Raw genomic sequence first — 16551 nt, 5'->3', positions numbered from 1 at the left:
GCATTAAGGGAGCTGCGAGAGAAGGTTGCAAGCATAGTGAGGGCTACAAGTAGAAACGTTCTTTGACTTCATGATAACTCCAAGGACTGGCAGGCTGACAAAATAGGCAAACATTCAGGGAAATGAGAATTTGGCCCAAAGCCTTTCCCACTGAGGATACTGCATGTGTGGAATGCACTGCAAGACGGCGTGCAATCAACTCGCAATCGCCGTGCATCAGAAGACACATTGAAACAGATAACACACAAAAATAGACAAGTGCTAATCTTCTGACATGCCCCGTGGATCCTCACCCGGGGGGGGAGGGCTGACAGAATTACCAGGATGGGCAAGGCGGGGCTTCAGGCAGAAGGGGCGGGGCTGGGAGTCGCCTCCCCCAGACGGCCCTCAGTGCCACCTGATCTCCTCGCCTGCCCTTAGTACCATCTGGAGCGGGTTGCCCAGGGCTCCAACAGCGATTTAAGAGACCGAAGGTTGCGAAAGCTGCTGCTGCTCCAGTAGCAGTGATGATGGCCAGGACCCTCAGGCCCTTTTGAATCACTGGGGCCCGGAGCAATTACCTGCTGTGCCCCCCCCCTTTTGTCAGTGGGCCTGCCCAGCCCTACAGCAGCACTTTTATGAGATTCGTGTGTATATGTCCTTTTTAAATAGCTTCACTCAAGAAAACAAAGTTTGTGCTCTTGTGCTCTGTCACGTTGGCAGCACATCCAGAACCTTGCCTTGCAAAAAGGGTTTGGCAGCCGAGGAGTGAACAGGGCAATCACTTGCGGGCAGTTAGCCTCAGAGAGTCACTCCTAGTTGGGTAGCAGTATTCAATTCAATGAGTTTGTAGCCTTGTGATCAGACTTGGAAAGCTTCAATGTTCACATGGTCCCAGGATGCGTGTGAAACCGAGTACAAAGTGCCGACGTCAGGAAGAGAGGATTTTGGCTGTACTTGGTTCTGTTTGGTTTGGTCCATCGCCCCAGGAGCAGTTAACCTCTGCGTCATGGGATTTTAACAGCTTCAAGGAAGATTCTGTTTTCTTCTCAGAGAAAGAAAGATGCTATTTTAGGTTTTCTGATGCCAAGGGCTTGGGAAGGGTATGTTGGTAGGAAGTGAGGTCACCGTTCTTTTGGAAACCACTCAAAGAAGCCAAGATACTTGTGATCAATGACAAAATAAGACCTCTCGTGCATTGCTGAAGTGTCATTGTGGGTATGTCTATACTACCACCCTAGTTCGAACTAGGGTGGTAATGTAGGCAACCGGAGTTGCAAATGAAGCCTGGGATTTGAATTTCCCGGGCTTCATTTGCAACTCCAGTTGCCTACATTACCACCCTAGTTCGAACTAGGGTGGTAGTGTAGACATACCCTGTCAGAGTCTTGAAATGTGCATGATAAATTGTGGCAGCAAACAGTGAGGATGAGGCGGAGGAGGCAAATGCAGGTCACCCAATCCAGATGTTCTGCTAAAAAGTTATTTCCAATGTAGAAACAGTTGTTCCATGACCTGGAGGAAAGCAGGACACTGGCTGTGATTAAAAATAGACAAATGAAAACACATGCACAATCCTTCCTTTCGTTGCTTCAAGCATAAAAGTATCTGTTAGGGTCGTGCATTGATGCCCCATGTGCATTAAATGGGTGAAGTGCAGAAGAAGGCATGAGCGCTGTGTTCACGGCATATATAGAGTCAGGAACCTCTCCCCTTCATTGATACTGTTCTTGAAGGGCTTCAAGGGAATTCAGCATCCAGAAACCTAACCCAGCAACCATCAGAAACAGTGAGAGTGAAAGCAGGCTGCTCCCCAGAGGCACAGTTCAGCCCATCTTTTCTCCAGACTGACTCTACTGCTCAAAGAGCCTCGCTTGGAAGCAGAGCCAAGAAAGCCCTTACAACTTAAAGCGATAGCTTCTAATTTGAACACTGTTTTCAATACAGCACAGAAAGGGAGGTGATTTCAGCTGAGATCTGAAACAAGGCAGAGGGAAGAAGACTGTTTCAGGCAGCAGGATGTGTGAGGGAGCAGGCTGACTTCTGGCCAGCCTGTGTAGAGGGACAGAGAAAGGAAAATTAATGTTAATTCTAGTCAGGGGTGGAGGGCGTGAAAATGGAAAGATGGCTGAGCTGGACCCAGTGGTCATGTATCTAAGTTTCAAGGATTGTTTTTAAGAAGACTGTGTTTCTTTATGATACATAAAGAGGGTCCAAGAGGGATTTTCTCTCTCCCGATTTGCTTTTACTTTAGAAATATCTGCAATTTCAGTCCTGGTTTTGCAGGCGGATATTTCTCACTGTAGTTCATGAGAGCTACATGCTGTACTGCTGGAAAAAAGATTGTTTATATTTTACGCTCCTAAATGTGGCTGTAGGATCTTAGATGTAAGTGCTCAGGTTCGGAAATGTTGTAGTGGTGAAAAGAAAAGGCAAGGTAAGGTAAGGCCAGACTGTTCTCTTCTGCACCTTGGTTTGCTCAGTGAAGAAAAATTCAGCAGTTGCTAATGTGGAGAGAAATGTCTCTGAGGCTGTGGGCAGCAGATCAGGAGGGACCTTTATCAAAGCCATGCGAGAGCTTTTAAGGTTTATAAAGCACAGAAGCATTGGGAAATGTATACATAACGAATTGTGCAGCTGCCTTGCTTGGTTCACTGTGAGGCTTGTGCTTGAAAGGGAAATGTGTGTCCCATTCATGTTCAGGAACCCTGAGGCGATGAGAGAGAGACAAAGGTAGTTTAGTCTCCAGCAGTCTCATTTGTGAGGCAATTAGCTGGGGGGAGAGTTCCTGAAGAAGGAAGCCTGCATAATGAGGCGGATTTTTATCACCAGTGGAAGCCACAGAACTTGGCTGAACTCCCAGGGAGGAACATATCTTTTGTTTTCAGGCTGGCCACACAAAGGCCAGGTCTATGCTACCAAAGAAAGTTGACCTAAGATACGCAACTCCAGCTATGAGAATAGCTAACGTACATTAGGTCGAATTTCTGTGTTGTCTCAGCTGCCGGAGATCGATGGGAAAAACACTCCCTTCAGCTCCCTGACTCCTCGCAACCCAGTAAAGTACTGGGGCCAACGGTGGCTCCATCAGCAGTTGATTTAGTGGGTCCTTACTAGACCCACTAAATCAAACCCTGAGCGATTAATCTCGGCAGCATCAATCTCCTGGTTTAGTGAAGACAAAACCCTAAATGGAGACTGGATGAGTGACTTACAGCCTGTCTACACTTGAAATGCTACAGGGACGCAACATCAGTGTAGACACTGCCTGTGCCAAAGGGAGGGAGCATCTTCTATAGATAATGCACCTCCCTATGAGGTTGTAGCTAAGTCAAAAAATCTTTGGTGGGCCTAGCAATGTGTACAACGGGGGCTAGTCAGTTTAACTAAGTTGCTATGCATTTTTCACATTCCTGAGTGACCTTGCTGAGAGCACCTCGTTTTTAGTGTAGACCAGGACTTACTTCATAAGCCTACTTCATTGTGAATCATTTGATGCAGCTTGTGCCAGACAGGCCCTGCCCCCGCAAGGAGGGAAGCATTCCAGAGATACTAGCAGCCATCCCAAAAATGTGGTGCTCAAGCAGAAGCAGAGAACTTGCTAGGGTGATATATTTTCTTGTGTGATCCTTCATGCACCGGTGCCTTTTCTTTTGGGCGAGGACTCCTCCATCCTCCCGGTGCTTCCTATCCCCAGAGCACTTTCCAGTCACCTCACGGACTCACTGGCAGGATAGAAGACGGGATCCCAATCGACTGATGGAGGAGGGGTGCATAAAAAGCAGAGCAGCCAAAGAATGAGCAGGCCGAAGAACAGCAAGTTCTGGAAGAGAGGAATGCCTTGGAATCATAACGGAGGGTGTCCCAGTGGAGCGGAGTTTTGCAAATAGCCTTGCCCCGTTCCTACAGGACAGTTTAATTTAATGAGCCAATTTTAGATTTACAGATTTCCCATTGCATACTAGAGAAATTCAAAGCATATCTTCCAAACAAAGTGTTCCTGTGCTCTCTTGCCCATATATAGAAGCAAAACCAAACTGGCCAATAAAATGCCAAGATATAGGCTATCCAAAATGATAAATATATAGGGAATAGGGAAAAATATGCCTTTTATGGTCTTGATGAAAGAAAGTGAACAAGAGAGCATGATCTATAGTACACAGATGCCACCGCCATGCATTCCTTTGCAGGTTCTGAAGTAGAAGTTAGACTTTTTCTTTTAAGATCAACAACTTTGTTGGATTTTAGCTTTTCACCTGTTTCAGTCCTCAGCACTGGAGCCAATTTTTGTGGTTCTAGCGAGCCGCATATAATTATTTTAGAAGGTTTGCGTCCAAGTTTACATTGAGCCTTTGAGTGCTCTGCTATCACTCCATTTCCTGGATGTTTTTGTCGTTAATCATCCATTGCCAGTCAGTTCTGTCTCTGCAGCAACCAGAATAAAATAAACAGAAGGAGCCTGCAATACTGAGATCACAGGGCTCGCCTGCTATGCTTGGTGTAGTCTGTGGGAGATGTGCATTCTCAGCACCTCCGATAACTAGACCCTTCATGAAAGTAGATCATCTTAGCTTTTGGAAGGATGAGGCCTAACGTGTCTCAAGTTGAATGATCATTTATTTGTTTAGGCCAGATTCACCAAGGATCTCTGCTGTTTCACACCAGCAGAGAGTTGCAGAATCTTTGCTGAGCTATTGACAATGCAAAGGGGCTACGTTCTCTCGTAGACAAGGGCAGGGTTGGGGTGGTCAAGAAAGTGACTGTGGAGCACCAAAAGAGGGGGCATAGATTAACATAGGCAGGGCCTGGCTGATTGGTAAATCCATTGATTCAATCATTCTCCCGTTAGCAGAGTTCTTGTTCAGACCAATGGGCTATTTGACCAGTCTGTTGACAGAGGTTCATGGAGAGAAATAGTGGGTAGTCCTACTGATCCTCTGTAGGGCTGTCATCACTCCTTCCTGTGCCAGCCATGCAGAATCCTCACCCTTTGCAGTTAGTAGCAGAGGCCATGCCTTATCTGCAAGAGCTCATCTAGGTTTATTTAGCGCACGAGGCTGGGCTAGATGACTTCTCAAGGTCCCTTCCTGCCCTATCTCTCTATGATTTTGTAGAATCATTTCTCATTGCTCAGGCTGGAAGACGAACGGCATGTTCCCATATATTTCCCATGCACATAAATCTCTCTTCATTCGTCCTTATTTTCCCAGTCATCAGAAAAAGGTCTTGGAGCCCCAGCTAAATCTATTTACTTTATGATCTTTCAGAGTTCCAGTATTTGCAAAACGGCCGTGCATGCTGGAGTCATTAAAGACGAGGCTGGGGGTTATGTGGATGTAATGCCTGTGGACAAAAAGAAAAACTACTTTGGCTCTCTGAGAAATGGTGTCCAATCTGAGAGGTAAGGTCACTTTGGTCTTTTTTGTAGCCTTTTTTTTTTTTTGCAATCCATTTCATGCAAATGTCTGTTAAAGCCAGATGATATGTATGCTGGGAATTGAATATACAAGGTATGTGATTCTCACATGTCACTGTAAACTCAGAGCAGCAACCAAACAAAACAAGCTGATGCTATCCCTTCTTTGGCTTTTGCAGCTCTTGGACTCTGTATATTAAGGATTTAATATTATTACGCTTCTCCTTAGTTGATAACATTAGGTTAAACTGGTCAAAATTGAATACATTGTTAACACATTTCATTGGATATTAGCACTATAAAATATACTCTGTGTTGTGGTTGTTTTTAGCAAAGTCATTATTAAATAATGTTGGGGGAATAGATTCCGATAAGTGTTTGTCCCTGAAACATTCTGGCAAATTTAATACCATTGTGCGTGCTTTGCATCTTTCATCATGCAGTCCGCTTTGGGGCTTTCCCTTGGGAAGTCTAATGTATCTAATAGCATTAGAATATAAGAATGGCCATGCCGGGTCAGGCCCCAGGGATCTGCAGCCCAAGATCCTCGCTTTTGACAGTGGCCTGAATTTGTTGACACAAGTAATTTTTCTTGCTGAAAGAAATCCAAGTCAACCAACTTGCCAGGACACTCTCATGAGAGGATAAAACAAAGCTACTGAATACTGGATTGTACCCTAACGTGACAATGCCTGATTGTGTTTTTTTTCAGGGTGTGTGGGTAGTGTGGTTCAACTTGGCTTGTGTGTGTGTGCGTGCGTGCGTGTGTGTGTGTGTGTGTGTGTGTGGCTGGAGGGAGCCTGCATGCACATGCTATGCACTCCTATGCCTTCAAATCTATTACAAAATTTGTGCAGCTACATGGGATAAAGCTGGCATTTTCTTATAACAAACCTGGGGAGCTATCTAAGAGTCCGTCTGGATGCAATTAGCATTCTGCATCAATTTTTTTTTCTGTTAGATTGTGTAGACATGCTTTTGTTTCAATCTGCCCACGAACATGGCCCCTCAAGATGTTTGCTCAAGAGCTTGTCAGTGGGGAATACATGAAATCTTTAACACACACAAGCTCTAGCTGTAAAAAGACCTAGATTTTCAGATCTTGCTTTTTTGTGTGCCCGTATCGTCTATGTTTTTCTGTGATGGGGCGAGCCCCTGCATGCTTTAATAATCAATTATGTACCTGACCGGCCTGTGGAATGCAGTTGTGAGAGACATGCACTTGAATGTAGGTGCACATTTTGCACGTGCAAGACTCTGAAAACACAACCAAGTGTGTGAAAAGCTATCACCCTTTGGCTAACTGGGAGGAGGAGAAGGAGATTCTGCACAAGTGGCTCTGGTTAGCAGATAGCGTAAGGGAAAGCTGTGGGGTTGCCATCACTAGCATATGTGAGATGTACAGTGTGTTCATTGTGGGGGAGGGGAAGCTCTTTTTAAACTTGGAATTGGCCGTGGACTGGAAACTTCCCCTGTCAGGGTCTTCCTGACAGTGCCTCGGAACACACCGTGTCATTAACATACAAGGAAAGAGTTATTGGGTTAATTCCACTGGTCCTGCCAGAGAAGTGTTTGTTACTCAGTCCTGTCAGCAGGAAGGATGAGAAGGAAACTCCGGTTATTGGCTATTTTGGGAATGGATTGATATCATTCTCTGATGTTGGATCTTTTCTACTTTGTATGAATAATTATTCATTGGGAGAGAGGGACTGACTCTCTATGCAGAAAGCCCACATTTAAGTCCCTCCCTCTGTGGGACCTTGAGCCAATCACTTATCTCTTTGTGCCTCAGTCTCCCATCGTAAAATGGGGATAATAGTCTTGCCTCACAGCAGGGTTGAGGGCAAATACGTTAAAATGGTGACATTCTCAGAGACGGCAATAACAGGGGCCATTGAAGTGCAATTGTAACCCACACCCCTAGTGGGTGGGGTTCACTGTCCCATGCAGGGGCCCTTAGACCACTTACAGTAAGAGATAAGAGCAAGTGAGCTCTATAACGTGAGTGAGAAGCAGCTGGCTTTATAGCTCAAGCTGTAGAGGCTCCTACACTAAACTCCAGAGATCCCTAGTTCAAATCTGCCTTGTGGTGGTTATACATAACTCATACATAACTACTCTGCCTTGACAGGGCACAAGCACTGAAGAGCTAGCTGCAAAGCAGAATTGTACACCCGGATTACTGACTCTTATGTTTGCTTCTCTGTATTTCTTCATCATACTGTGCACTCTGTCTCTGCACTGAGGGTCTGTCTACACAACAAAGTTAATTCCAACTAACAGCCGTTAGTTCGAATTAACTTTAATAGCGGCTATCCATTCAAACCGCTAATTAGAATTTAAATCGAACTAGCGGAGCGCTTAATTCGAACTAGGTAAACCTCATTCTATGAGGACTAACGCCTAGTTCGAATTAACTAGCTCGAATTAAGGGCTGTGTAGCCACTTAATTCGAACTAGTGGGAGGCTAGCCCTTCCCAGGTTGCCCTGGTGGCCACTCTGGGCCAAGCCAGGGAAACTCTTCTGCCCCCCTTCCAGCCCCAGAGCCCTTAAAGGGGCACGGTCTGGCTACAGTGCTCATGCCAGATGCAAGCCTGCCAGCACCCAGCCAGCAGACCCTGCACCTGGCACAGCATGAGCCAGCCACCTGCTGCCACCCAGCCCTCCGCCTCTTCCCAGGACCAGGCTGCAAGAGGCGGGAGCCCGCCTGGGCTAGTGCGGAGATCATGGACCTCATCGAAGTTTGTGGGGAGGCCGCCAATGTCCACGACCTCCACACTAGGCACAGGAATGCAGCTGTCTAGGGCAGGATAGCTGCCAGCCTGGCCACCAAAGGCCACATGCGAACCCAGGAGCAGGTTTGCATGAAAATCAAGTTGGTCCAGTGAGACCCCCGACCCTGAGCTTAGAACATAAGGATATAAGAATGGCCATACTGGGTCAGACCAAAGGTCCATCTAGCCCAGTAGCCTGTCTGATGACAGCGGCCAGCACCAGGTACCCGGGAGGGGATGGACTGAAGACAATGACCAAGCAATTTGTCTCGTGCCACCCAACTCCAGCCTTCCACAAACAGAGGCCAGAGACACCGTTCCTACCTCCTGGCTAACAGCACTCCATGGACCCAACCTCCATGAATTTATCTAACTTCTCTTTAAACTCTGTTATAGTTCTAGCCTTCACAGCCTCCTGTGGCAAGGAGTTCCACAGGTTGACTATGTGCTGTGTGAAGAAGAACTTTCGCTTATTCGTTTTAAACCTGCTGTCCATTCATTTCGTTTGGTGTCCTCTAGCCCTTCTATTATGGGAACTAATGAAGAACTTTTCTTTATTCACCCTCTCCACACCACTCATGCTTTTATAGACCTCTATCATATCCCCCCTCAGTCTCCTCCTTTCTGAGCTGAAAAGTCCCAGTCTCTTTAGCCTCTCTTCATATGGGACCTGTTCCAAACCCTTAATCATTGTAGTTGCCCTTTTCTGAACCCTTTCCAAGGCCAAAATATCTTTTTTGAGGTGAGGAGACCGCATCTGTACAGAATACTGAAGATATGGTGTACCATAGTTTTATACTTCCCTTCCTCCTTCTTCCCCTGGCTTCCCCCTTCCAGCTCCCTCCTCCCAGGTTTCCCCCTTTCCTCTCCCACCTCCTTTTCCCAGTCTCCCCAGAGGTTAATCCCCTCCCAGTTTTGTTAAATACAGAGAGTTTCTATTTTTGAACACACGTGTCCTTTATTTTTTACATCAGGAAGGGGGGCTAGGGAGGGGTAGGTGGAAGGAGGTGAGGGAGCAATGGGGCATGACTCCCTGATGGGGAGGACTGGGGTGGCTCTCTGGGCTCCTCAGGGTGGAAGCTCTCCTGCAGGGCTTCCTGGATCCTGACAGCCCCCCGATTGACCCCCTTGGATGGCAGCCTGCGGCAAGTGCAGCCGGGCTGATGGCCGAGTGCTGTGATGTGCCGAGTGCGGGCACTCAGGACACTCCAAGACAGGACTGTTTTGCTGTCCCTCATCGAGTTAGACAAGCAAGTGGGGAACCCTGAGAACTGTCTGTCCAGAGTGGGGGTCGGGTCCCTTTAAGCACAGCCTTCGGCTCTCCTGAGACAGCAGCTCCACACTCTAAGTCCTAACCCAATGCCCTGCTGGCACTGGTTTCAGCCAGCCTTAATTTCGGTTCAGGGTCCACTCAATGTGGACATGCTATTTTGAATTAGCAAAACGCTAATTCGAATTAGTTTTTAGGTCTAGATGCACTAATTCGTATTAGCTTAGTTCGAATGAACTAATTTGAATTAAGTTAGTTAGAATTAGTGCTGTAGTGTAGACATACCCTGAGGGAGAAGGAATTTATGCAGGCAGCTCGCAGTGCTCAAAGAAATCTCTCTGCTGAATTTTGCTCTGGCCATCTCATTCACTCAGAATTTTAGTCTTAGCTGCATCTGCCACTGAACTTGGCAGTTCTAAAGCCAGACCTCAGGACAAGAAGAAAGCTATCCAACATGGTGCCTAGCCCTGCAGTGTGCTGTTCGTGATGGCGTTCTCAGGAGAGAAAGTAACTTATGTTTCTCACATGGAGTGTTCTGTTACTCCGGGGGTAGGGGATGTGATTCGACAGTGCCTGTAAGAAATTAAAGAGCGAGGTGGAGTGCTGGGGGATGAGGGCAGGGGATTGGTGTGGGGTTTGGGGGAGGCTCCAGGCAGGAGATAGGGATGTGGGAGTGCCGGAGTCAGGATGTGGTGGGGGCAAGGAGACAGGGTTTGGGGTGGAGCTAAGAGCAGAAGGTTGGGCTTTGGGGGTGTACCCAGCCTTGTCCGGTTCCCCTTCCCTCCCCTTCCCACTCAGTCACATGAAGAGAAAGTTTTGCTTCTGGCTTTGGCCAGGTCCCAGCCCTGCCAGAGTCCGGGCCGGGAGGCACTCCACTCCGGAGCATGGTGTGGGGCACCACCACGCTGCCTGTGCTGTTCTGGGCTCCTGCTGCAGGGAGGGATGAGGTGGTTGCAGACCCCTCAGCTGGCTGGATGAAGAGTGAGTGAGTGGAGAGTGGGGCAAGGGATGGGGAGAAGCCTGCCAGCCCAGCGCTGGAGAGGGGCCAGAGAGGAGGAGCCCGCCCCGTGGGCAGCCAAATAAAGTCCTGTCACAGCCAAAGAAAGGAGGCTGAAGCCCCTTGGGGTACCCCCTGGCTATGGCGCCCTGGGCATGGGCCCAGTTAGCCCAGCCCTAAGGCTGGCTCAGTTGCTTGCCAGTTGCCCATACTGCATCTTGTTTCATACAGGTAGCAGATTTTTAATGCACTCTTAAGTTTCACCAGCTATAAACTGAGGCCTTTCTATTAAACTGAAAAGCATTCAGGGCTCGGGGTGGTAATGGAAACTCCCCGTGCGAGGCGTCATGGAGGTGCGAGTGCTTCAGAAACCGAGACTGCGGATGTTCGAATGAACATGCATTTAAATCCAATCAATAATTAAAAGCACTCATTTCCTTACTGAAGTGCCTACATGGCGAGCTGCTGCACCTCCTTATGGTTCACACTGCTTGCTCTTTTACAGCTTGAAGAGTCCCCGTGAAGGGATGGCTTTCCGAATTTTTTCTGTGAAGCAGTAAAGACCCTGGGAACGTGCAAGTTTCTTCTGGAGAACAATCCACTGATCTTGAGAGACAGCAACCTTCCTCTGATGGCGTCTGCTCTGAACACACACCCCTTGCCAATTTCTTTCAGGGAAGACCGAAGAAATCTCAACAGCTTCTGACTTCAGTGTCTGCATCACATCTGCTCCAGTTCAGTATTTTGCTTTGTGTGTTTTTGTTTTAAATCCAGGGCATTCAGAGTGTTGCAGCTTCCAGTTCCAAAAGAGGTGTGCTAACTAGCTTGAGTGTGGATTAATTTACAGCTGATATTGGGACCCCTCCCCTTGCTGGTCCACAGATACCGCTGTAGCTTTTGAAGTACCTACCGCGATGGAAATAACAGCACACGTTGGCAAGCAGAATATCTAGTGAAATATTGTTTGGATGGCGGGCCTTTTAAAAATTAGTTTTAAAGCTGCTCCTTTTGTGGGGTGGGGCATATGTTTTTGTTTGGAACGAGGTGTTGTGTTGGTGTTTTGTTTTTTGTTTTGGAGGGGGTGTCTATTTAAGAGCAAAACCTGAGTGTTTCCCCATCAGCTCGCATGTGCATAGGAAACGTTGGGTTAGGTTCGTGATATATTGCGTTAGGTCAAGTGGTGTCATGATGTAACCTGTGGCTTCCTAAAGGACTCTTGGAGATGATGTTGTCTCAAAAATGTGGTGACAGTATGAAAAGGTGGTGAAGATCCCCACCCCAGAGAAACAACAACCCAAGCCAATCAAAAATGCTGCGCTGGTGTTTGCTGGCCAAACATTCGTGGATAGTTAGGAAGTTGGATTACCTCTGAGAAGTGGAGGAGTTAGAGCTCCTGTCCTGGCACATCTCTGTATTATGCTACACACCATTTATTTTTAATTTACAGTTAAATGCAATTTATTGTTCTATACAGCAGTGCTGGTTTTATGGATAGTAGTTAAGCAGTAATAAGAAGTTAATCTTATTTTTGTTAGAAATGGATGCATCTATATAAACTGTGTTCACTTTATCTTTATGAAGTTTTTTTGTACAGTTCTGAGGTTTAAATTTATGGAATGGGGCTGGATTGTTTGCTTGCATACAATCGATACCATATAGCCGTCTTAGCTTCCAACATGATCATTGTTGTGAGCATCTGAAATCCAAAGTGTTGGGTTACTAAATATAAATTTATTAGAAGTTTTAAAAATTTCAGTCATTCTGCTCCTAAGAGCTATTTAAATACATTGCTTAGAAGAGTTTGAAAGGAATTAAAAGTAGCTATAAAATCAGCCTAATATGGATTGTCTTGTAAGACAATCTAGCAATCGTGGAATTCATGGCTGAAGCTAATTTGTTCCTAACTTTTAGAGGTTAGTAACATTGATCTAAGCCTAAACCTATTTTTCCCTTAATGGTCAGATATAAAATAACCCACATGAACACAGAGAAGGCCACACAACCTTTAGCTCGTTGGCTGATGTAAAAAGATATCCCTTCACTCAGTAACTCGATTGTAGTATGTAACATGTGGGATATATTTCACTTACTGTTACAATTATGTCATCACTCTATTTGGCAGATGTTTCATGGCTTTCCATAGCCTTCCAATGTTCAGGCTATATTTAAATTATACTAGAGGGGCCGGAAACCTAGCTATAAACCTATTCCAAAATGTTAGACCAATAGCATGATATGGATAAGCACTCATTTTATTTAATTTTTAAACCCCATGAAATCCGCAAGGAAATTACATTTGTCAGGCCATTTGTTTCATAAGTAAGGTTTCCTTTCCTTGTGAAATCTGAGGTTAGAAAGAGACCTTTCATAACTGAGCAGGGTTTGCACAGTTTCAAGAAGTGACACACAGCAAGCCTACTTTTGGAATGGTTCTGGTAAATTAACGTAACACCTATTCTGTATTTATTTAGTGTGGTCTCTTAAGATATGTTGTGCTTGCTTTATAGCAAGGAAAACCGGTTACATGTTCAAGGTAAATGTATGTGAAAAACAGCTTTAGAAAGTGCCCGTTGGGAGAAACTGAAAACTTGACAATGAGATAAGTCAGGTTCCTTGTTTTGCCCATTATGAATAACTAGCTCATTTGCTCCGGTCCTTAACTCAGTTAATTCTCTTTTAGAAAATAAAAGGAAAATTTGTACCAGGGCTCCTTGTTCTTCCCCTTCCTCTCCCTGTCAGGGATCGAGAGCAAAGCACACACCTCATCAGAGTGAGGAATGCAGCAAACTGTGCACTTTCCTCTCGCCCCCTGACAGTGGTGAAGGGGAACAGTCAGCAACATCCCTATATGAATTGGGGAAGTGGGGGAGGAGCTTCAACCCCCTCCTCCCTAAAGGCATCTGGGAGGGGGAGGGGGAGGGGTGGCTCAGAGCTGTGAAAGTCCTAGATGGGGGAGGGAATTGCCCCCAGCCAGCCTCTTTCACCTTCTAGGTGATTCTGTCTCATTTCAGTATGGGTTTATGAGAAGCAATCCCATTCTAGGCACATCCCATTTTCCTGACACCACCAAACTCTTATGTTGCTTTAAGTTACGATAAGAGGAAGCTGCATACCAAATTTGGTGATCCTAGCTCTTATTGTTTAGGAGGAGTTCTTGAACAAACAAACAGATTCTCTTAAAACATGTAGTAGATAAGATTGGAAACAGGCTTGTCTAATCCCACCACATTTTTGTTGCATGAATCTGTGGACTCTGTAAGCCAAATAGAAGTTACATCTTCAGTAGCTGAGGACTGAATTAGAAAGCATAATAAGGATCAATTAAGCCTTTCCACGGACTTCATGGGAGTTGGATTGGGCTCATGTTTAGTTCTATTGTATATCCCAGTCAAAGGAGAACACAATTGTTCCATTACCCTGTCTTTGAGAATCAGTCATCTTGTAGAAGGATGGGAAAAAATTTGGACTGGAACAACAGGAAAATCTGAGAATCATCAAGAACAATATACACAAATTCAGTTGACCTAGAATGTATCTTTCTTAAAAAAAAGAGGGGAGAGAAGGAATTAATACCGTAACATAAAAAGTGAAATTGTGAATATAAAATAAACAATATAATCATTCTGTTGCTTCAGCCAAACAATTTGGATTTTCAGAAACTGGTATTTAGTGTATGTCGGTGTCTCTGTTTAATTGTATAGATTCTGTACAACAGAACAATCAGGACTTTGATCAATCATTCTTTGATGTTCTGGGTGCTATTAGTTTAAATAATATCTCTACCGTATTTAGGAAGGGTCACATCCTACAAGGCATTATGCCTTTTTTATCATTGTGTTCAATTGTATATATCAGCTGCCCATATGTAGGTGGAACAGGCTGTTTTTAGCCAAATATATGCTGATATTACCTGTGTCTTACCCAAGCATTTCTCAGTCTAATATGTTTCAACAGAGCTTTCAGCTGCAGAGTGTCTTTGTCTTTATATTATCAAATTCCCTGATTTAGGTGTTGATTCAACAAGGTACTGAAGAATGTGCCTGTCTGTAAGCCTGGGAGGATCCTCACTGAAGCCAAGGGATAGGATTTTTAAGATAAGGTACAGGTTGAAACTCTCTTAACTGGGATTCTCTGCTCTGGCAACATCCATGGTCCAGCATGGATGTTGCAGGATCAAAGAGTCCTGGTGGAAGGCCAGCAGTAAGGATCCCTATGGGACTGGCACATAGAAGCGGGGCTGCCTAGTGGAGTTGGGAGTCCTGGTGCGCAGTGCTGCCTGAAGCCCTAAGGTGGAGCCACGGCAGCAATGGCTGCCCAGTAGGTTGGCAGGGCAGCAGGGCCAGCAGGAGAGGGCAACCAGCTGGGAGGTCAGCGGCCAGTCCAGGGGGGGCCAGTGGCAGGGGTCCAAAAATGACCTCGTCTGGTCAGGCAAAATCCTTCATCTGGGACCAGTCAGGTCCCATGGGTGCCAGATCTGGGAGGTCCCACCTGTCTTTAAGTGCCTAACTACCACTGAGATTCAACAGGCATTAGGTGCCTAAATGCCTTGGAAAATTGAAGCCAAAGGGAGCCGGTGGTTAAGTATCTTGTTAATGGAAGTCTTTTAGGTTTTTATGGCTGGCTTATAAGTTTCATCCCAACACCAATAAATAAGTAACGCAATGGTCACTGAAAAGAATCTCATTTTATGTGCTGGATTCCTAAGGACATCATTGGTTTCTAGGATCAGAGGGGCTGAAGAGCCTCTCCGCAGAAACCAGGGTCCCAACAGAATTGTGTGTGCCAGCATTTGTCTCTGTGCTCCCAAAAGGGGTGGGGCCTTGAGCAGAAGGGGTGGGGCTGGATATAGGCTCCTCCCATCAGCCTTTCAGCACCACCAGGAGTGCACCACCCAGGGCTCTAATTACCGCCACTGCCACAGTTAAGGGGTCAAGGGCATTTCAGTGTTTCAGAGTCTCCAGCGGTTCAGATTTGGTTGGTCCTCATTTCGGCTCTGAGTCTAGACTCACTGAGCGGGGACTTGACTATATGATTAACGTGAAGCTGGTGAGATTTAAGCACATGCTTAAAGTTAAGCAGTCACTGAAATGCTGTCATAAATAAGGATGCTTTCCTGAATCCAGGCCCCCATCAGGAATCCTATGGAAGTCAATGTGCATAACGCATAGTACCTGAAGTCAGTGGGACCATTAGCACAGTAGGGTTCTACTGAGCATGAGTTAGGGTATGCAAATTTGGCCCCTCTTTTGATTTCTCCACCATAGAGATTTTGTATATAGGAGAACAGCAAAGGGTGCGGGAGAGGGAAAACCCACCAAAACATGAGAGATCTCTTTATTTTTTAATGTAACATCACCCCTAAAATGTAAGGCAACTGAAGTTTGGAATTAGATAATTTGAAGCCCCTCTTTAATAGCTGCATTTTTGTTGCTCTTCCCTGGCTTTGAAGCAGGTGTTGAGTTGAATAGCTATTGACCATAGGCTGCCTCAGCCTGCAGTTTATGTATTTGCCTTTTTTCTATGAAAAACGGGTTTTTGTTTTTACTACTTCCTGTGTACAAAGGTTTAGTGTAAATGGGGCTTGCCTTTGCATGATCTTTACGGGGCCATATTTTGGTTTCTAAAACTCATTTTTTTTCTAAATGCAGAACTGTAAAATACCTTTGTTTTGTTTTCTGAATTGTGAAATAAAACCTATACAAAAAACAAGATGTCAGCCCCTTGGTTTTAAAGTGTAACTTTTCACTGGCTTCATTTAGGAGGCTGAGCGTGGGATATTTTTTTATTTATTTATAGTACTTGAGCACCTCAATTAAGAGTCTAATGTGCTCGGTGCTGCGCAAATGTGACAAATGCCATCTTGGCCGACATACCGTGGATTGAACCAGGGACTTCCAAAGCTGAAAGCATAAAAGGGCCATGATCTGTAACTGGAGTTGTAATGGATTCATATCTTCTGTGGATCAGGAAAAGAGAGGAATCTATTATTGTGCGGGAAGTTCTATGGTCTGTGTTATGCAAAAGGTCAAACTAGATCACAATGGATCATTCTGGTTCTGGAGTCTATGAATCTATAGTACACACTGAGCAGTAAACTATAGATATGTCTGGTCTA

The 16551-nt window shown here is 45.6% G+C and overlaps 1 protein-coding gene across 2 annotated transcripts in view; it reads left to right on the top strand.

Annotated features, from left to right (window-relative positions):
• CRISPLD2 (cysteine rich secretory protein LCCL domain containing 2) overlaps nucleotides 1-16145 on the top strand; it is a 49083-nt gene extending 32938 nt beyond the window's left edge. For both annotated transcript variants that reach the window (XM_014580769.3, XM_025178612.2), the window contains exons 14-15: nucleotides 5247-5380; nucleotides 10942-16145. In XM_014580769.3, the coding sequence (XP_014436255.1) occupies nucleotides 5247-5380; nucleotides 10942-10996 (189 nt within the window). In that variant the 3' untranslated portion in view covers nucleotides 10997-16145. The remainder of the gene's footprint in view (nucleotides 1-5246; nucleotides 5381-10941) is intronic.
• Nucleotides 16146-16551: the final 406 nt, after the last annotated feature.

Source organism: Pelodiscus sinensis, chromosome 12, assembly GCF_049634645.1.
Source record: "Pelodiscus sinensis isolate JC-2024 chromosome 12, ASM4963464v1, whole genome shotgun sequence".
In the NCBI taxonomy this organism is placed as follows: Eukaryota; Metazoa; Chordata; order Testudines; family Trionychidae; genus Pelodiscus; species Pelodiscus sinensis.
The sequence above is the reverse complement of the archived record's forward strand: the minus strand, read 5'-3'. Positions and strand labels throughout refer to the sequence as shown.